Source organism: Tympanuchus pallidicinctus, unplaced genomic scaffold (assembly GCF_026119805.1).
Source record: "Tympanuchus pallidicinctus isolate F22 unplaced genomic scaffold, pur_lepc_1.0 scaffold12, whole genome shotgun sequence".
Taxonomy (NCBI): Eukaryota; Metazoa; Chordata; class Aves; order Galliformes; family Phasianidae; genus Tympanuchus; species Tympanuchus pallidicinctus.
The window spans coordinates 18,011,921-18,032,852 of record NW_026294637.1 but is presented as its reverse complement, the minus strand read 5'-3'; the positions used below and the strand labels follow the sequence as shown (position 1 = coordinate 18,032,852).

At 54.9% G+C, this 20,932-nt stretch overlaps 2 protein-coding genes across 23 annotated transcripts; both read right to left on the bottom strand.

Annotated features, from left to right (window-relative positions):
- Positions 1–375: 375 nt before the first annotated feature.
- Positions 376–4,682, bottom strand: LOC128075452 (taste receptor cell protein 1-like). The gene is made up of 12 exons (XM_052672241.1): positions 3,160–4,682; positions 2,994–3,052; positions 2,765–2,913; positions 2,432–2,523; positions 2,238–2,296; positions 1,994–2,130; positions 1,794–1,918; positions 1,566–1,624; positions 1,246–1,400; positions 1,065–1,171; positions 822–944; positions 376–590 (listed from the first exon to the last, which is right to left on the bottom strand). Exons 1-12 carry the CDS (start codon positions 4,660–4,662, stop codon positions 540–542), a joined length of 2,619 nt encoding a protein of 872 aa, XP_052528201.1. The 5' UTR covers positions 4,663–4,682; the 3' UTR covers positions 376–539.
- A 526-nt stretch (positions 4,683–5,208) lies between these two features.
- On the bottom strand, positions 5,209–12,069 carry CUNH15orf39 (chromosome unknown C15orf39 homolog). Of its 22 annotated transcripts, none has more exons than XR_008203826.1 (5): positions 11,941–12,069; positions 7,262–10,288; positions 6,951–7,199; positions 6,784–6,825; positions 6,021–6,594 (listed from the first exon to the last, which is right to left on the bottom strand). XR_008203826.1 is itself a non-coding variant. In XM_052672236.1 (4 exons), the coding sequence occupies exons 2-3, from the start codon at positions 10,241–10,243 to the stop codon at positions 6,017–6,019; spliced, it is 2,673 nt and encodes an 890-aa protein (XP_052528196.1). In that variant the 5' UTR covers positions 10,244–10,288; positions 11,941–12,069; the 3' UTR covers positions 5,209–5,796; positions 6,015–6,016. The 22 variants fall into 22 exon arrangements, 4 of the variants coding, with proteins under 4 accessions (XP_052528196.1, XP_052528198.1, XP_052528197.1 ...); XR_008203825.1 differs by lacking the exon at positions 6,784–6,825 and having other exon boundaries at positions 6,021–6,762; positions 6,951–7,178; positions 7,262–7,280; positions 7,448–10,288; XM_052672236.1 differs by lacking the exons at positions 6,784–6,825; positions 6,951–7,199 and adding an exon at positions 5,209–5,796 and having other exon boundaries at positions 6,015–6,132; positions 7,687–10,288.
- Between the last annotated feature and the right edge of the window lie 8,863 nt (positions 12,070–20,932).

The following is a 20,932-nucleotide window of genomic DNA, read 5'->3' as shown; positions in this document are numbered from 1 at the left end:
CTGTGAGACGTGATTGGGCAGCGGTGAGAAGGGGGCGTGTCCAGCTCCGAGGTACGAGAAGCCTTAGTATGGCAGTAGAGGGAAATGAGGGGGCAGGGGGAAAGGCAGCGCATGGGGACGGGGAGCAACACCACAGTTATCGGTCTGAATACCAAGGCAGGAGCTGATAACACCAAGTACAAGCTGAATTCAGAGACCCAACATTCGATTACTGCAAATAGAGAGCGCTGGTAGTGAAGCTCGAGGGCAGCTCTAAGCTGCACGGCAGAGCTGTAGGAACCAAAGGAGGAGTTGTACTTTGGTCAACAGGAGCCCAGCACAGGGCAGAAGGCTCAACACTCCCCATACAGCAAAATCAGAGCTAGCTGTGATAGCTTATAAACAGTTTATTAAAGTTTAACATATAAATTAATCTTTCCTTACACTGTTCTCAAAGAATATCTGGCATCCGAAACCAGAGGGTGAATAGAGACAGCTTCTCAGCATCTGTCTCCCACCAGACTCTGGTTCTGCTTCAGCTCCAGCAACTGCATGTCCTCTCAACAGGCCACAGATTCCCTTTGCCAGCACTCGTGAGCCTCCTCAGTGGCCTGAAGTCAGGAAGGGGAGAAGTAGCCGTGAGCTCCAGGAGTCTCAGCAGGAACCACATCCCCTTTCAACAGCCACAGATGGGGCTCAGGAAGCTCAAACCCCCACCAGGCCCTGGGATTGCACAGGGCCATCTATCTGCACGTACCACTGAGACCCAGTGAAGTGACCTACTGAGCTTCCAGCCTGCAGTTCCAAGAGAGCAACCATTCACCCCCATAAAAGCCACTTACCTCATCAGAGGCTGCCCAGAAGCCCCGGTTCTCCATTTCAAGGGTCTGTGTCCCTGCTTCAGGGTCTCTCCTATCCGACAGGACGGCCACATCGCTCCAGCCAAACCTCCTGGTCCTCAGGCACTGAGGGGAGAAGAGGACTGCAGTGGTACCTCCAGAAATCCCTGTGGTCCCTCTTTTATCCAAGTTCAGCACCACAGCCCTTGTACTCTCCACCACAGAGGAGACAGACATCACCCTTACCACCAGCAGGACGATGGGAATGGTGATGATGATGAGGCCACACACAACTATGATGGACACGCCGTACTCAGGAAAGCCAGGGGCAGGAGGGGGCTCCAGGGTGTCCTCTGGGGTGGAACAGAGCTGTTAGCACTCTTGATTTGGGTTTGCTGTTCCCACACCCCAAAAGAAGCTCACTCACCTCCTACTGAAATGGAATATGGATCCACCTGGAAGTCTGAGGCAGCCAAAGCCTTGTCTGGCCCAACTGCAAGAACAAGAGCCTCCAGGACCTCCAGGCTGCTGGGAGCAGGGAGCTGGAACACTGCATCCCCATGGCACAGCAGGGAGCCAGGCCTGTGGAGAAGGTTGGGATGAACTCCAGCATCAGTTGGTCCTAATGAGCGTCCACAGCTCCCAACTCAATGGGAGTGTTGGGATGTGTCAGTGCTCCTTGGGATGCATAGGATGCCCACAAGACCTCCCCAGCCTTGTACCCTCTTCACCAGCCCTTTCACTCACAGGAATCCTCTTATCACCACTTGCAGGAAGCTCCCGTTGTCCCTCAGGGCTTTTGCCACCTAGAAGAAAGGTTTTGCTCAGCACCCCATCACTCCCCAGCCCCAAACAGGAAGAAGACATCTCCCCCATACAAGCCCAGTAAAGAAGGTGATAACTGGTTTGTAGGGCCACCCCAAAGCAGAGCCCTTCCTCCAGCACTGAGGAGGACCCCGCTGCTTCCCCACCTACCACATTTCCAAGGGCCTTCCTGAGCTCCCGGTGCTCAGAGGTGAGTGGATCCAGCAGCTCCTTGCTGAAATGCCAATTGGTGACCAGGAAGGAGAGTGGGTAAACCTGCAGCTGCAGCCTGGTCCCTGGGGAGGCAGGAGGGGAGCTGGGTGAGCAGGAACAGCCACCAGCACCATCACCCATGGGAACAGCATCCTCACCTTGCACCGACAGCGAGCTCAGGTCCACAGAGCACGTGGCAAGGGCAGTCAGTGCCTGCAGGACTGCAGTGATGTTGGCATGGGTGGTGGTGTCCAGATAGACATCCCCAGCCATCTCCAGGTCCCCATTGGCTTTTCTGTGAGGAGAGAAGCTCTAAGCAAGGCCTTCCTCCATCCTGCTGAGCTGCTCATGGCCATAATAGTCACAGAGGAAGACAAAGATTTGGGCAACTGCCTGCCATACCTGAGCTGGCCAACAGTGACGTTCCTCACAGGGTAGAGGGCACTGAGAGACTGCATCACCTGCAGGAGAAGGAGATGAGCTCACCCCCAGCCTCAGTGCAGAGCTATGGAGATGCATTCGCTTTTTGACAGGCTCCAGATGAGCAGCCATCACTCTGCTCCAACCCACTTGGCGTGGGGGAACACCCACCATACCTCACCAACCAGCCTCTCTGCAGGCTCCATCCCACCCAGCACTGTGAAGGAGATGGACAGCTTCTCAGGGTCCAGGCTCTCCACATTGAAGCCTAGAAGAGTTGAGAATGCTATTCACACCCCCACGTCTTCCTTGGGAGATGCAGCAAGCCCTGACCTCATACCAAAACCAGCACCAGATGGTGGGAAGGATCAAGCTGTACAGCCTCCCATGGCCACATCAAGGGTTGGGTCAGATGGGGAGTTTAGGGGGAAGCCTGAGAGCCCCACCATATGGGTTTGGGGTTCTTTTTATGCTCAGGGAGGGCACTGAATGGCAGCTGCTCTGCTTACCGTTGGAGCTGATGGAATGGGGCTCCAGCCACCAGCTGAAGGCATCGTGCCCCCAGCTCGCCCCTGCCACCAGCGTGCGGATGAGGTGGGAGCTGGTAGGAGCCTCCCCCTGGAACACAGCCTGTGCTTGCACCAGCACTGAGCCATTCCTGGGGGTGAGAAGAAGGTCCCAAGGTTTGGATCTGCACAGCCCATCCATAGGATCCCATCTCACATCAACCCTACTCACTTAAACCCAAGGATATTTGCTTGGAGGAAGGTATCATAGGTGGACAGCACCTGGTGCAGCTGGAACAGAGAAGCAGCTGGTGGTGAGAGGCTCCTGTATTCATGCTTTGCCCATCAGCCCTAAGCAAGCCCAGAAGCCAGCTCCAGAGGGCTCAGCCCACACTCACCATCATCCTCACTTCTTTCTCCAGCTCCTTGTAGCTCCTCGAAAACTTTTTGCTCAGATCTTCAGTGAAGGCAATACCCAAGAGCCTGAAACTCAAGGGCAAGGTGTGCACAGGGGTCTTTGTCCCCATAGATCCAGCACTGCCCACAGTTGTCGCAAGTTGCTCTGGAGTGAAGAATTCTCCTGCTGCCACCCAGCTGGTGGCTACGGGCACATCAGCTCTGTCTGCAGAGGGGTGCTGGGAGGTGGCAGGAGAAGGGCTGGACTTTGGATGAGCAGACGTGGGCAGTGTTGACGCAGTGAAGGTCTGAGAGCTTGGGGCATGAGTGGTGGTAATAGAAGCTGGCAGGTAAGTTGGGGATGGAGAACTGATACAAGGCCCTGCAGCAGAAGGCTTGGAGCTGGGAGGATGCACAGAGCCCAGCGTGTGCTCTGAAGATGCTGCTGGAGAAGATGTCTGGGTGGTCAACCCCACTGGGGAGCCCTGGCTCACATCTGCTGCTTTTGGACACCAGGAAGCCCCCACAGCTGCTCCATGCTGGCACACGGTTTCAGTGGCCCCAGGCTCGAGGGTTGTAGCAGGAGATATCAAGCTCTCCCCATCCTCAGTAGGACCTGTGGTGCTGGGGAACCACATCCAAACGGGGACAGAAGGGGCTTTGGTGAGCGCTGGGCCAGCCTGGTGTGCAGGGGATGGATCACTAGGTTCCTCCAAGGTGACAGCAGAGCCCCCGAGCCCCTCTGTAGGAAGGGATGGAGCCAGTGCACGTAGGTGGCTGACGCCATGCAATGGAGGTAATGATGAGATGATGGCTGTAAGCCCAGATCCATTTCCCAGCACCTCATCTCCAATGGTGCCTACCACCAGAGCAGCTTCTGTTCCTCCAGGTGTGACGGGAGGCGTCCACACAGTGCTATGGGTTCCATCCCAGCTGGATGCCCCTGCTGTTGGCAGTACTGGGGATGACTCTGGAAAGGACTCCAGTTGGGAAGTTTGCTCCAGTCTTGGGCTCCTTGTTGGGGCTGCAACATCAACAGTTTCATTCTGGACGTGGGAGAAGCTGCTGGGTGCAGGTGAGTCGGATGCAGTCATGCTGTTGGCACCCAGCTCCAGTTTCAGGGCTCCAGTTGGAGTTACCAGGCTTTCAGTATCCGTCCTATTGCACAAATCCTCTTCGCCATGGAAGCACCCCACGGTGCCCTCAGCATCCATCTGTGCCCTCCTGGATTGGCCAAGCAGGTCTCTGTGTAGTGCCACCATACTGTCCCTCTTGTACGAGGCACCAGGGGACAAGGCCACCAGCGAGCCCAGGATGTGGGGCAGGGCAGTAACAGACAGACAAACAGCCAGCACCAGGACAGCCCTACACCTCAGCCCCCCAGAAGCAGGGCTGAGAGCTGGGACTGTGTCCCCACGGCCACAAAACATCCTTCTGTACCACCAGGATGTGGCACCTGCAGAGCCTGGTGGTACCACCCTGCAGCTCAGCTCTGGAGAGCCCATAAGGACAGCACAGCTGCAAAGAGGAGCAGGAGGAACCTTAGTGAGACCCCAACCCCAACCCCAACCCCAACCCCAACCCCAACCCCAACCCCAACCCCAACCCCAACCCCAACCCCAACCCCAACCCCAACCCCAACCCCAACCCCAACCCCAACCCCAACCCCAACCCCAACCCCAACCCCAACCCCAACCCCAACCCCAACCCCAACCCCAACCCCAACCCCAACCCCAACCCCAACCCCAACCCCAACCCCAACCCCAACCCCAACCCCAACCCCAACCCCAACCCCAACCCCAACCCCAACCCCAACCCACCTGGTGAGAAGAGAAAGCACCACACCACCTACCCCAGCCCTCAGCTTTTATCCCATTTCCAGTTGCCCTTGGCCAGCTGGCCCCCATTAGTCCATCAACACCCCAGGTGAGCAACTAATTAAAGCTTTTAGGCCCAGCCCCTATCAAGTCAAGGATATTCTTGGGGTTGTCCATGTGGTTCCCTTCCTAGGAAGGGTCTGTTGTAATCAATGAGCTGAGACTGAAACGTGGTGTTGGAAAATGAGTCCTTTAATGAGGTGAGGTGCTTCTGGAGACTCACAGTCTTACAAAACATTAAATAAGGCAACGTAATTTCCTTCCCTGGGACTTTATGCATAGGTCTATTGGCATATAAAACCACATTACAGGCTTATCAACAAACACTGCTTTCTAAACTCCTTTACAGCAGCAGCCTCCCCGTGCTGAGAGAGACCCTATTTGGCTATGAAAAATCATGGGTGTGAGTTGTTTTGGGTTTTTTTTTTTTTCCTTTTTCTCCATATTCTTAGTTTAAAATAAATACTCCTGTAGTGAAAAAATAATAACATAACCCTCATCTGAACTTGTTCCTCGTCTGCTAGCAACACCTGAGCTGTAAGGTTCTACACCGTGAGGTGGGGGGAAGGCAGTCTGTCTGTCTGTCTGTCTGTCTGTCCTGGGGCGTTCTCTGGGTGCCGGCAGCATTTGGGGATGTTTTTGGTATTCATGTCCTTCAGTTCTTCTTTGCAGCCCCTTCCCAGCCAGGACTGAAGCTCTTCCCCCCCCCACCATCGCTCCCCTTGCTGTGGTCCAGCGCAGTCAATGGACGAAGTCAAATTCCTGAATAAAAAAGACAAGTATTAATTAGCACTGAGGAGATAAAATGAAACCGAAGGACAAAAGAGCCCAGAATGGGAAGGCAGCAGGTTGCACAGAGCTGCTGGGGTCGTTAACGTGGTCACCTCCCCGTACCCAAATCCTCCCATGCGAGCCACGTTAAGCACCGTATGGGTATAGAGAGGTAAAAATGTCCATAAATGCACAAAAAAAGAACTCACCTCTACTGGCCGACCTCCGACCTCGACCCTGCAAGACACAAAGTCGGTGGTGATGCCTCCAGTTGAGGCAACTGGGACACGAGGGCAGGGTGGGACCGTCCCACTGCGGAGAGCCTGCCTGCAGGAAGGAGCTGGGTTTTGGTGGGAGAAGCGTTGGGGTTTCTCAGGAGAGGATTTGGGGCTGTGTTTTATAGGGTCTGTGCCACATGGAGGCCAGTTTGGGGAAACATGGTGGTCGAGCACTTGGAAAGTGAATGGGGAGCAATGGGGAAGGGAACTTTGTCACACCCGAGTCCTCAAGCAGGATGATTTTGCTGGGGCATCCTTGGGTTTAGCAGGAGCATCCTTGGGATTTAGGAGTGGAATCCTTGAGGTTTCGCTGGGGACATCTTTGGCTTTTGGTGGTGGGTCCTTGGGTATCAGTAGGGGCATCTTTGGGGGTTTAGTAAGGAATCCCTGAGGTTTTGATGGCGGAATCCTTGTAGTAAGGAATCCTTGATTTTTGGTGGGGGCATCCTTAGGTTTTAGTGAGGGTGTTTGTGGTTTTAACTGGGGAACCCTTGGGTTTTAGTGGGGAACCCTTGGGTTTTAAAGAGAAATACTTGGGTTTTGGTGAAGAAACCTCGGGTTTTAATGGGAAATCCTTGGGTTTTAGTAGGGAAACCTTGGGTTTTAATGAGAAATCCTTGGGTTTTAGTAGGGAATCCTTGGGTTTTAATGAGAAATCCTTGGGTTTTAGTAGGGAATCCTTGGATTTTAGTAGGGAAACCTTGGGTTTTAATGAGAAATCCTTGGGTTTTAGTAGGGAATCCTTGGGTTTTAACAGGGAATCCTTGGGTTTTAAAGGGGAATCCTTGGGTTTTAAAGGGGACCTCTCGGATTGCAGTAGGACATCCTTGGGTTTTAGTAGGGAATCCTTGGATTTTAATGGAAAACCTTGGGTTTTAATGGGAAATCCTTGGGTTTTAGTAGGGAAACCTTGGGTTTTAATGGAAATCCTTGGGTTTTAACAGGGAATCCTTGGGTTTTAACAGGGAATCCTTGGGTTTTAATGGGGAACTCGGGTTGCAGTAGGACATCCTTGGGTTTTAGTAGGGAATCCTTGGGTTTTAATGAGAAATCCTTGGGTTTTAGTAGGGAATCCTTGGGTTTTAATGGGAAATCCTTGGGTTTTAGTAGGGAATCCTTGGGTTTTAATGGAAATCCTTGGGTTTTAACAGGGAATCCTTGGGTTTTAATGGGGAAACCTTGGGTTTTAAAGGAGACCTCTCGGGTTGCAGTAGGGCATCCTTGGGTTTTAGTGGGAAATCCTTAGGTTTTAGTAGGGAATCCTTGGGTTTTAATGGAAATCCTTGGGTTTTAACAGGGAATCCTTGGGTTTTAACAGGGAATCCTTGGGTTTTAAAGGGGAATCCTTGGGTTTTAAAGGGGACCTCTTGGGTTGCAGTAGGGCATCCTTGGGTTTTAATGGGAAATCCTTGGGTTTTAGTAGGGAATCCTTGGGTTTTAACAGGGAATCCTTGGGTTTTAAAGGGGAATCCTTGGGTTTTAAAGGGGAATCCTTGGGTTTTAAAGGGGACCTCTCGGGTTGCAGTAGGGCATCCTTGGGTTTTAGTGGGATATCCTTCTCCAAGCCCCATGGGGAAGGGATGGGGATCACCCTGCTACCTACCGAGCTGCTGCTGAATGGAGTGGTGCCACAGGAGGTTCAGCAGATCTGGGTAGATCTCAGGGAGCTGTTTGAGAGCCAGGAGCTTCAGCATGCGTGAAGTGCAGCCCTTGAGCTCCAGCTCCCTCAGAAGCTTCTCTTCAGAGAGCGTGGTGGGCCGCAGCTCCACTTTGTGCTTCTGCAGCACCTGGTCCACAGAGGCCCCGGGGAGCTCGGGGAAGAGCTTCTCCTTCACCACGTGGATGGGGATGAAGATGGCACCTGCCCGCAGCACGTAGGGAAAGGGACACTTGCGGGTGAAGGCGAAAGCCTCCAGCTGAGCCAGGAGCTTGCTGAGGAGAGCGGCTGCATTGCGGAATGCCAGCCAGATCTCCTTGCCTTTCGGGGGCTTCTGAGGCTCAGGGAGTTTGGAGCCGTTTTTGGTTTTAGGAAGGGATCTGGGTGTCTCTGCCAGGGTGTCTCCCGGCTCTGTCCTCCTCAGCCAGTCCCGCAGCAGCTCCGGGGAGGACGCGGACACCGAGCATGAGATGATGCTGCACAGGGACATGTGCAAGGCAGAGAAACCCTGGTTGACTACGCATGGCTGGGCTGGGATGTGGCAGGGGCTGGCGGGCAAGGGGGGTTGGGGCAGGGCTGGTGACGTGTCCACAGGCTTCGTGTTGTGGCAAGGCTCCTGTGGGACAGAGGTGCTGGGGGACCCCTGCCACGCGTGCGGCGGAGAGCTGGGCTGGGGGGCACCGGGGGGTCCCCAGGACTTGAGGATCTTGTATTTCTTGAACATGAAGGCAGCTGAGCTCTGGAAGTGGCTCCTGTCCTTAGAGCTGACCTCCACCAGCTGCGCTGGCACCTGGGCTTTGGTGTCCTCACCCACCTCCACTCGGTTGGGTGGCACCTGGGCTTTGGTGTCCCCACCCGCCTCCGCCAGCTGCAGTGGCACCTTGGTGTCCTCAGCCACCTCCACCTGCCCCAGTGGCCCCTCTTTCTCCCCTGGGTCCAACATCCCCTCTGTGCCGGTGCTCCCCGTTGTCACCGAGCTCTTCTTCAAGCTCAAGTCCAGTGCCACATCAGCAGGGATTGGTTCCCCACCGCTGTGCTGAAGCCCTGGGTGACTTCCTGCTGCTGGCTCTGGGGACACTTCGGGGATCTTTTGGTGACAACTCTCCCCTTCACCACGCAGCGAGCTGGATGTCGCCTTGACGCCAGCAGGCTCCTGACCGCTGCTTGAGTTTTGTGGTGTGGCTGCGTCCCCTTGTGGATGCTCCTTGGGGACATCAGTGGAGCCTTCGGTCCCCTCCAGGTACTCCCGGTAAGGCGCCAGGCTGAAGACCTTGTTGATCACCGGCATCGGTGGGGAAGGGGGGGACACATCACCACTCTGTAGGTCCCTCAGCCTCTCCTGGGGACAGATGGCCCTACAAGGGATGAAGTGCTCCTTGGTGGCATCCCCGACCCCGGCTTTGACCACCTGCTGCTGGCAGGGGACGAGGTTGGCCGTCAAAGCCTTATCCAGACTGTAGCCAGCCTCTCCTTTGGGAAACGGCCCCAACAGCCCATCAGGTGTCTTCTGTGGGGTGTGGATGGGGTGGAAGGCGCTGCTGTGCCTCGTCACCACCCTCCCTCCATGGGCTTCCAGCGGTGCCTTTCGCCCATCGCTGTGATCCTCCGTAAACAACACAGCATCCATGGGGCTGAAGGCGAATCCAGGATTTGGATGCAGGTACCCAGCTGGAGGCAGGGGTGGAGGCTCAAGATCCCTTGGTGGTCCCATTGCTTTCAGAGAGGGCAGCGTGCCCGGAGCGGCCGGCCTCGACGCAAAGCAATCCAAGGGGCTGGGATAGTGGCTCTGGGGGGTTGGGGGCTTAAGGTAAGTGCTGGGAAAAAGGGGAGATTTCCCATTCACCATGAAGCCGAAAGCTTTGTAAGAAAAGGAGCCCGGAGGCTGCGGGTAGGGGGGCTGTGGGTAGCAAGCAGAGGGATGCTCCCGGTGTGCCTTCATCCAGGGGTCTGGGATGCAGGTGGGAATTTCGAGTGGCTTCCCCTGGTCATGCACAGCTGGGGGACCACGGTACTTCTCAAAGGCAGTGTAATAGTGGGAGAGGGTGACAGGGGAGGGTGGGGGCACAGCAGACACGGCCCCCGGCCCCCTTTGCAGGGCATCACCCCCCTGGGAGCTCAGCGGTGAGAAGCAAAGTGGGGCTGCATACACGGGCTTGGGGACGGCTGGTGGCTTCTTCAGGGGGAAGGGGTGGCCCTGCTGGCTGGGCCACTTGTCCTGTGCCACCAGGGGGTCCCACATGGGGTGATTTTTGCCCTGCTCAGCACCCGGTCTGCCCGTGGGGCTGTGGGGCTGACGGAGCAGGCAGTGTAGGAGTTGTCCTTCTGCCTGTGGGCAGGAGAAGTAGGAGCCCTTGTAGCCGAGGTGGGTTTGGGGGCCGGCTGTGGGGACGGGGTTGGGTTTGCAGGGAATGGAGGGGATGCCCGGGTCGGGTTCGGCCTCCAGCCGAGGTAGCTTGTGAAAAAGGATGGCATCCAGAGGCTCTGAATGACGTTTTGAGGCCATTTATACTCCACCGAGGTGTGCGATGGGAGAGGTCAGCTGGCCTTCCTGGGTGGGGAAAAGGGAGAAAACGGGTCAGACACAGCAGGGTGCATTCACCTCTCTCTTGTCTGAAGTTCTTCGGACCCTTTTGGCGTCTTGTGGTTTGGGGTGGGACCTGCAGCACCAGGCGCTGCGTGCCAGCAGGTGGAGCTGGCAGACCATTGCATCACTGCCCGACCTTCCTCATCACCGCCCCAGAACCTCCAGCACCTCCGGGGCGTCCCACCGAGACGCCTTGAGCATCCCTCCGTGCACCCAGGAGCAGCAGCAGACATCCCCCAGGATCTCTTGGGCATCCCACTGAGATGCCTTGAGCATCCCTCCAAGAGCACCACCCAAACACCTCCAGGCATCCCCTGCCATCCCCCAAGCATGGGCCAGCTCCACTTGGGACCCCCCCACCCCAACAACCTCCAGGCCCACGGATAGGCTCAGAGTGGTGGGATCTCACCTCTTCTCCACCCCCCCCTCATTGTTTTTTTTTTTTTCTTTTTGTGGCAAGAATCAGCAGAGAAACAGAGAAGGAAATGGAGGAAGAGAACGTGGAGATAAGATAAAAGCCCTGTCCGCAGAAGGGGAAATGGCTTCGATAGCGGGGCAAGCTTGCTGGGGTAGATAAGGGGACCCAAGCTCGGTGGCTTTGCTGTGGAAGGGGCTTGAACCCATGGATGAGGCTGGGGAGGGGACATGTTTCCCCCCTCACGTCCCTTAGTGCTGCCATGTCCCTCTGCTGGGACATTTGGGACGGAAGACTTCGGGGAGGAGAAATACAGGAAGGCAACAGGAGCCCTGCAAAAGCAGGAGGCTGCATCCCAAGGCACATCCAGCAGAAGGATGGAGCCAAAGGTGCCACCTCCACGTGCACGGGACGGGGCTTTCCCCTTTTCCCCACAGCGCCGACGTTTGGGATGGATACTGCACTCAAATTTCGTGCCTCACCCAATTTCTGTGCCTCCTTTTCCCCCTTCCCTGACATGCACTCATCTACAAAGAACCATTGTGCAACCATTCCACGGTAGGGCGACGCCAACGCTCGCGTCCCCCCCAGCCCCAAATCCCCCTGCCAGCACCGGGGAAACATCACAGAATCACCCAGGTTGGAAAAGGCCACCGACATCATCCAGTCCAATCCCACGACTGGGGACGGTGACCCCACCACCGCCTTCGTTTCACCCTACATGGAAGCGGACGGGGAGCCCTCCAGCTCCGCCGTGCCCACGTGTCCCGTCCCGCTGTCCCCAAGGGTGGCGGAGGTGACACGGGGCCCTTGGGTGCTGCCGAGGAGGTCACCTCCCCGATATCCCCGCCGGGTGCGGGCACGGCCGTTGGCTGTGGGTGCAAAGCGGAGCCCGCCTGCCGGTGGAACCCATGGGGACTTTCACTTTGCAGCTTTTGAACATCTCGCACCACAACGGCGTTGCGCACGGATGGCAAAACGCTGCACTCAGAGTCACCGAAGCAGCTTTTTGCAGCGGGGAAAAAAAAAAACGAAACGCAAACCTACCGGCCCCGTGCAGCAACCGCATGCTCTACACCGGCCATAAATGGGTAAAAGCCTGCAAGCCGAGCTCGGATCCCATAAGCAAGAGCTGCCCCGCAGCAACCGAGAGGGAGGAGGGGGTTCGGAGCCGAACTGCCGAGCGCTGTTCCGCACTCACCTGGCGGAGCCGCCTCCTCCGGAGCATCTTACGGGGCCGAGCCGGGGAGGGGGCGGCCGGGGGGGGCCGGCACGGTGCTGCTGCCCCGCTCTGCTGCTCGCATTGTGCGGAGGAAGTGGGAGGAGGAGGAGGAGGAGGAGGAGGAGGAGGAGGTGGTGGCAGTGGGGCGGCCGGAGGAGGGGGGAGGAGGGGACGGCCGCGCCACACGTGCGCCGAGCGCGTCGGGGCTCTGCAACCTCCAGCGCCTGAACTCCATCGGGGACGGCGGTGGCCGAAAGCACGCGGCCGTGCGTTGGGCTTCTGGGATCCGGGTGGTGGTTTTATTCATAGGAGCTGCGATGGAACTCGGCCAGCTTTCGGGAAACGGGAGAGCAAAGCTCGTTATTTGGATTTACGGCCGTGAAAAAGTCATTGGTGGTGGGTTTTGGTGCTCTGCACAGAAGGGCGGTTGGCTGTCGGTGGGACAGATAATCCCTTTAAGCTGTGATTGTGCCAGGAATGCTCTTCCTCACCCCGGTTTTCCTTTTGGCTCCGAGTTCAATGGGGAAACTTTCAAGAGTTGAAGAGAACTCCTCTTGGGAGCAGTTCTTTGCTGCTGGGCACCCTCTGCCAGCCTGCTGAATCACAGAACCATTGAATCAAGGTTGGGAAAGGCATTTAAGAGCATCTGTCCAACTAAATCTGATCCAATCCTTCATTAGTACTCCCAGATTTCTTAGCAGCTCTCGTTCTGCTAAGTCTATTTTTCTTTTCCTGTAATCTCTCTAATTCCATTTTCCTCCATCAAAGGCATTTAAATGGTGTGACAAGAGGCTCTCAGCGCTCCTCCAATTTCCAGGGGGTATTCCTTCTACAAGGACTTATTCCTGAACACACTGCTCTCCACATAACCTCCTCACATAGCTCATTCTCCCCAGCGTGGTTTTTCTTCCTTAACAGCTTTTGCAGTAAATACACGTTGTTATTATAAAGACAGGTGGGAGGAAATGGTCTCTGGGCGATGATGTTCTGATGCTCCCTGCGATGCAGTGCGTGGCCAAATGGTGCTGGGATGGTGATGCAGAGGACCGTGCTTTGAGGGTTTTGTTTCCTCCTGGAGATTTCGGGATGTTTTCTCCCATTTCTGCCCCGCTTGAAACTGAAACAAAGGCCAGATTTTCAAGCTCTCTTTCCAGGATGGCCCCCTCCTTCCCATCCCACCCCGCTGGTGGCAGTGAGCCCATCCTGGAGCTCGTAGCCTTGTTAGCAGCTCTGCCCTTGGAGACACGCCTGGAGGTAGCAATGTCCTCGATGAAGTTCTAATTATCAGGTTAATTGGAGCCGGAGAGCCATGCAGCTGCTCTTAATTCACACTCTGCACATTTCCCATGGAGGATGCTGGGGTTGCATCATGCAAGGCGAGGAACAGGACTGCTGCACTCCAAGGAGCTCTTCCCCCTCCCTAAGGACCCAGAGCCTCCAACGAGCCCCTCAGGGCCCCATTATTTTGGGCACGGGGAGGTCATGGAGGGCTGATGTGGGTTTGGGGCACTCCTGGTGGGGAACACCTCTGGATGAGGCACCCCATGGCACTGAGCTTCTCTCTTTGCGTTCAACATTCCTCCCCCAGGAAAGCAAACGGGACCCAGAAAAGCATCATTACAGATGCAGGAGTCATTATCTCTAGATGATTAACCGCAGATAACGAGATATCCCCCCCAGCAACAGCCAAGCAGTTGTAATTCCCCAAGAGACACAATGCACCACTACACGAGGGGATGTTTTCCCAACTCTATTTTTTCCCATAGCAAGGAGAACTGTGGCAGCCCCGTTCCAGAATCGAGATCCCTCCACGAAGGAAAAGCCAATGAGGGAGAATTTGGGAAGCCACCCGAGAACTGCCTGCCCTAGATCTTGCCTAGCAGGGAGTAACCATCCCTTATTTATCTTCTCTGGACTCCTACCCATCCCTGATGTCTTTTTCCACCCTACTCCACCCCCTTTAGCACAGGAGCCAGTACCTCCCCCCTCCTTTCTGTCTTAGTTCCTCTCGAGATGGAGATCAAATGGAGGGTATTAAACAGATTATCATTAAATACAGGGGAAAAGAACAAGTTTGGGATCCCAGCCCATGTGCAGCGCTGCGGGTGCTGTGTATGAACCCAACACCATCCCTCGCCTTGGGACCCCGCCAAGCCCTCTTGGCCAAGTAACTTCCTGTCTTCTTTCTTTCCTCCTGGGCTTTTTCCATTCCTGGGTGTGTTTCCACGCCATGAAACTCCATGGAAAATTCCCAGCAGAGGAAAGATGAGTTGGCATTCCCTGCTGGAAAACCCCACTGTCTTCCAGCCAGCATCACTGCACACCTCGAGTGCTTTTGTCTGGTGGCACCCACAGCTATATGTCCTTCCCACGATGTGAGGATGCTCCACAGCCTTGGCTTTACGGCCATTTCCTGGCCCCAAAGAAATGGATCAGGCTGGGGTGGGATGTCCCTGTCCCATGGCTCTGCACCTCTGTCCTGTCTAGAAAGAGGCACTTCAACCCAAAAAGCCAAGGTAGGAAATTCTTTATCCTGACCATGCTACGCTCTCTGCTGTCCACACAAAGCCAACTGGTGCCACTTTCATAGGGCACCAGCTCCCCATAGGGCACCGGCTCCCCATAGGGCACCAGCTCCCCATAGGGCACCAGCTCCCCATAGGGCACCGGCTTCCCATAGGGCACCAGCTCCCCATAGGGCACCAGCTCCCCATAGGGCACCGGCTCCCCATAGGGCACCAGCTCCCCATAGGGCACCAGCTCCCCATAGGGCACCGGCTTCCCATAGGGCACCAGCTCCCCATAGGGCACCAGCTCCCCATAGGGCACCAGCTCCCCATAGGGCACCAGCTTCCCGAGCCCAGGTGCTGAATGCCCATAAAAAGAAAACTTCTACTTGGCAAGCACCAAAAACCCATCAATCACCTCCAAATCTCCATCCCACGCATCAATTTTCAGTGCCCGGAAGGGAAAAATAATAAATGAACAAAGTTCTTGGCAGTGCCCACTGCAGTGTTTCAGATTCAGGTTCAATAGTTGGGATGCTGGACCTGCTCCAACAATCACAGTTTGGGATCTGAGTTCTTCTCTTCCATCCCTCCGTCACCACTTGTTGGTGGCTTTGGGGGCTGTGGGAAATGTGATGGAAGAGGAATGATGGAAGAGGAAAATGGCTGGAGAGGAGGTGGTGGTGGGATCCCACGGCTGTGGTCATGCCACACTGTAGGGCTCTGGAAACGTGGGTCACCACGCAATAAATCCCTGCCCTCCAGGTGAGAGCCTCATGGTGGAAGTGTTCAGAATCCCATGCTCTCTATTCTCCTTTTTATTCTATCCATCTGACATCACAAACCAGCTGGGAAAAGAGCAGGGCCACCCCATAGAGCTGGAGGCCACCCGTCACTACCACTGTGCTCAGCGCTTTCTCCATTCATTCTCTGGAAATCCAGAGTTTGTGGCTGGTTTGTTGGTTTTTTTTTCCCCCCTTTTTGGTTTGATCTCAGCTTCTAGAAGAGCACAATTAGGAAAGGGGAAGGGATTCACACCCCAACCTACAGGCAACCCATCTCGTGGGTGGAAGGCTGCTGGACACTGCAGCAATGCAGCTCCAAAAGCACCTCTGACATAAGAAAACAGCCTTGGAGAGATAAGGCAGAAGTCACCTGAAGGAAAACAGGGCTCCTGCTGGGTACCACGCTGCCAAGTGGGACAGGGACAGACCAGATGCTGGCAAAACCACCCACGAATGTGGGTGTAGGATCAGGGTCGGGTGGAAAAATCAATAAGGTTATGGGGGAGGACGGAATAAAAGCCATAAAAAAAGAAAAAGAAAACAGCAAACCCTCAAGAAATTTGGTTTTGGAGGCAGATGCCGAGATTGGAAAGAAGAAAGAGGATTGGGCAGTTCCCTTGTCTTGGAGGATTTCAAGCAAACCCAACTTTGATGTGACACGTCCTGCTGTCTCACAAGGCTGCTTCATCTGCATTTTGGTGTTTCCATGCAGGAGGGGCAGCCCAAAACCACGACCTTTGGTCCCGAGCAGGTAATTAATGGGCTGGGCTTCATTTGCTCCACTTTGGGAAGCCCAGTGCACGGCACAGCAGGTCCTGGGTTTTCCAGACCTTTCATCAGTGTAGGTAAATCCCAGCCCAGGGCCTGGGACTCTTCATTCTTATAAAAACCCATCAGTTTTCCCATCTGCAGCAGAATATGCACCTTTGGCACGTGGTCCCAGCGGCTCTCCAGGAGGTGATTCCCATCTTAGGTGCCCACCTGGGACCTCTGAGCTCCAAGCAGTGATGACCATGGCCAATGAGACTCCATTGCCCATGGGCAGCATCCCACCCCTGCCTTCCACCCACACTGGCCAAACCCAGCCCCATCCCAATGCACCTCATCCCTTGGCAGAAGCTCAGCCCATCCAAGCACAATGCCAGAGATCTCCACACAACATTAAGCACCCGAGATTTTAGTTTTGTTTTGACACAAAGCTCAGCCCTGCTCCACCACGAAGCTTCCTGGTGATAGATTTCTTCCCCCAGTGCCCTGCAGCAAGAGGGTAAAATTCCCCATAGCCTTCAGCCCTCCCATCACACCTGAGGGCATCTCAGAGGCTTCCAGGTCAGCCGGTCCAACCTCCTCCCTGCTCCCAAACTTCTCCAAACATCTCCACCTTCTCCAAGCAGGTCAGTGAGTGCCCTGGGGCCGGGTCAGGCATAAGATGCCCCATAGCCACCATTCGGCCCTGTGGGCCAGAGCTTGGTGACACCGTTGTTGGATGGCCATGAGATGGTGGCTGGCCTTTGGTACGGCTCAGTGCCCTACATCTTCCTCCCCTTAAAAATCAGGTGAGCAGCATAAGCCCAGCCACCTGGGGATGAAAAGAAGATAAATCAATAGATTGCCTCAGGCATGGTGTTGGCTGTCATTAATGCAGGAAGGGGAGGGGGAGGATGGGGTGATTCACAAGGTCCTCAGTGAAGCAACCCAACCCCATCTCCAATTGCCGGCAGAGAGAAAAGACTGAGAAAGGAGCTGATTGCCCAAAGCAGACGTTGACCTCAAAAAGCAACAGTAAGAAGCCCTCAGCACTCACCAGGTCCTCCTGAGTGCCCCAAGGTCTCTCCAGAGCTGGGACATTTGGGGGAAAACCTTGGGAAAACCCATCATCTGTCCTCTTCGTTTCTGCTATCGCCACCAGCTTACTCTGGGTATGATGGGCACCTTTATCTGCAGTCCCCAGCTCCTTATCTTTAGGGACCAGAAGCATCACTTCCCTTCTCTGCCCCGAGCAGGGATGCTGAGCCCAGATACGGATCCCACAGCCCCCAGCTGTGCTGGGGTGACCCTGTGCAAGGACAGGAAGGTGGGGGACACCTGGGACAGCCCCAAAGCCTTGGGCCACCTGGTGCGTGGTGTGGGATATACCTGTCACCATGGGATGGTGGTGCCAAGGAAACGGGGAGCCCCAAAACACGGCTCTCGGGGACTCCATCTCCAGTGAAATCCAGCCCTGGCATGTCCTGCTTCTCAGGGGCCATGGAGCCAGCAAAGCAAACACTCACAGAGAGCTCTTGAGCTGTGTCAACAAACAAGCAAATAAAAGATGAAATAAATCTTCCAGGTGTGCAACCTTTCTATTTAAACATCTATTGGGGCTGGAGTTGCTCCAGTGCTCCTGACCCCACGCTGTCTGTGAGCTCCCTGTCCTGCGAATCCCAAGCTTGTTTCCCCCCCCAGTTATTGCTTTTTCTCTCTGGGGTTAGTCAAAGTGGAGGCCCAGCACAGCAGGACGAGGTGAGCGAGGCAAAGCAGCAAGGAGAAGCAATCAAGGCTTTGTGCCAAAACCCTTCAGGCTTTCAAAGGACGAGGGTTTGGCCATCCCTGCGAGATCTTGGGGGTACAAAAGAGCCGACCAGACAGGGAAGTGAAAGAGCCCGAGATAGCACGGCATCCGTCCCAGCGGGCTTTCAGTAATCACAGCTGCTTTCGCTTCTCCTCTGCGCTCTGACAGTTCCTTTGCAGGCGGGTTTTGGTTCCTCCCCATGCCCCCTCCGCCTTCCTCGTTTCGAGGCTGAGCCCTCAAACCACTTCAGCCTTTATTTCCAGTTTCTAAACCACAGAGGTGCCACCAGTTCCCATGCTCTGTGCTGCTCTCTGCCTGGCCCCGGGATCTGCATCCCCGAGGAGGATGCGATGGGGATGCTCCTGGGAGAAGGATGGCAATGCTTCCTTCGTGAGAAAAACAAGGATAGTCTTAGGGCAGGGCTATCTTTCCAAGCAGAACAAAGATGGGTAATAATAGAAGGAAGAAAGGGGTGAGGAGTTTCTCAGTGGCATCTGGCTTTTCGAAGAGCTTCGACTTCCAAAGAAGCAAATCACAGCCAAGTCCATTCCCAGGCTGTGAGTCAATGAATCACTGAGACAAACACACCACATCTTCACCTCCATCTTCCATTCCCAGGGCACGCACCACGGATGGGAACAGCCCCGAGCTGCTACGTGCCTGGGTTCCGCCCAGACCCCCTCTCGCAACTTCAATAGAACCATTTTCTTTTATTTTGCTTTGAAGAATCGGCGTAACAAAACCCAGCATCGGAACCAAGCGTGGGCTTTGTTCTGCTTTTGTTAATTTTAGTGCCCACGCATGCAAACGATGGATGAGAGTCAATATTGACATTCCTCCGCAGCAGGCAACCGGGTTCATTGACTGCAGCGGGGCTGGGCTTCACATTCACACCCTGAGCGAGCAGAGAGCAGAAGGAGCTGCAAAATCACTACCATTCACATGGCAGCAACCTGACCCCAAAAGCTGCCTACCAAAGGCTGGTGGAACCAGGGGGAATCAAGGAGCCCTGCGCTGGGAAGTCCCCGAGCATCACTAGTAGGGAAGGGAGAAGAAGGGACTTCCCAGGGTGGATGGGGAACCCCAAGTGTTACGTGCTGTGGCCGAACCTGCTGCCTTTATAAAGGGGTGTTCGAGCCCAAGACTGAGTTGCAATGCAGTCACAGCACAGTTGATGCTTGTCCAGGATCCGGGCTCCCTCCCATCGCATTCCTTGGTGCTGACGTGGTTTGCTTTCTTCCCCCAACCTTATCGCGCTGCGGTTTGTGAACTGCAATTTTCCAAAGCCATAAAGCAGCCCAGTGCAAAGGAAACTGACTGCACACCTGAAAGCTGCTGCTGTTCCTCAGCCCTGCTGGAGCTGCCCCAGTTCAAACCCTCCACAACGCTGGTGGAGATGTTACACGGAGCCACTGGGGCTTAGGAACAGCATCACCCCTGTGGCCAAACCTCTGGCAGCAAGAGGAAGCACCTAAAGCAGAGCAAAACAGCTAACAGAAGACACCAGGTGTGCTCTCCTTTAGGGGACTGGATTTTGTTCCCACCAAATGGGGAGCAGCAACCTGAAATGGGGTTTGTCCCCCCTAGGCAGCCTGTCTGGTTCTTGGGGTCAAAATAATCAGGCAACAAAACTCACCAATGAGCACAAAGGGATGCTGACCTCAGTACAAGATACAGGTCTGAAAGACCACCACCTCATAGTCTTTTGGTGACTGGACCTAAGGAGATGTTGGGAGGGAGGAATGCAGCGATGTGAGGTGTGGATTCAGCTGTCAGTCCCTTGGGAAAGAGATCCATCACTTAATGAACCCCCTACCACGCAGTATCGGCACCATGGCACTCCTCTGGCCCCTTTGGGGTGCACATCCAAGCCCAAGTGATGGGAAAGACTTGTAGGACCAGGGTGCTGCCAGCAAGCTGGCCAATGCCCAAAGCACTCTGTCTGAAGCTGGGTTATCCTGACACAAAGCACCGTGGCATTTCCGTCCTCCTCCAAGCCCCACCAAGCCCAGCAGTCGATGGGTCAGACTGAGCTTGGGGTGGGGGACAACGATGAATAAAAACTGCAGCATGAATGAAATTGTTTGCTGTTTTGCTGTTCTAGCATAGGGGAAAAAAAAAAACAAACCAACCCAAAAACCATCAGGCCAACGTTTTCTGCCCCGGGGCTGCTGGCACATACCTTGCCATGGGTGGGGATGGGTGGCTTTGCTGTTGGTACATACGAGATTGCTTCAGTCCTCTGCCTCCAAAGAAGAACTTAACTGTTTCTGATGTTTGCCCTGAAGGGAAGGCGGTTTTGGCAGCCCTTATCCCACCTTGTAATGCTATCACGACCTGCCTCCAACCCAAAATCACAGCAGGATCTTTCGGTGACACACTCAGCCCAGGGCACGGCATCCCTGCAGGTCAGTTTGTGCTCTACACGTCAGGCAGTTTCGAAGCCTTCCTGTCATACCCCCAGGCTCTGATCTTGTCATTGAGGCTCCATACATTTGCAGGACAAAGGACCAACCCTCCGTATTCAAAGATCTCCAAATTCTTTCCAAGCCTTAAATTAGAGCCACCCAACTAGCCCCACTGGCAACCTCTTATCTGCACTACAGGGCTATCCAACGTGGAACTCCACATCTGAAAAGGGCACTTTATCCCACTTCTGATTAATTATCACAGCTCATGCTCTGCAGCTTACGCTTTACACATCCACCAGCACTGGGAGAAGCGGGTGATACCTGCCAATGTGCCTGGAGCAGCTCAGAACAGCAAGACAGATCCCAAACAGCTCAGCGCTCCCACCAAGGACGTGGTGTTTTGACTCGGCATGAGGAACAGTGCAGGGTTTGTTGCATTGCCAAACCACAGGCAAGGAGGGAGGACAAACAACCCGAATACAGGAGATAGCACTGCAGAGCCCACCAGGTCCAGTTGCAACTACCACATGTTCTTCTTTGTAATGAGGAGAAACATTTGTTACAAAACTCGACCAAATACAAGAGGCATCTCTTGCACCGCCTTCAAGAAGCTTAAAGTCAAATCCTGCCCAGGGTGGAGAGCTTTCGCCACCCCAATGTGAGCAAACTCCCACAGAGCCACAAATGGTGCAAACCAGCACAGCCACGGGGAGG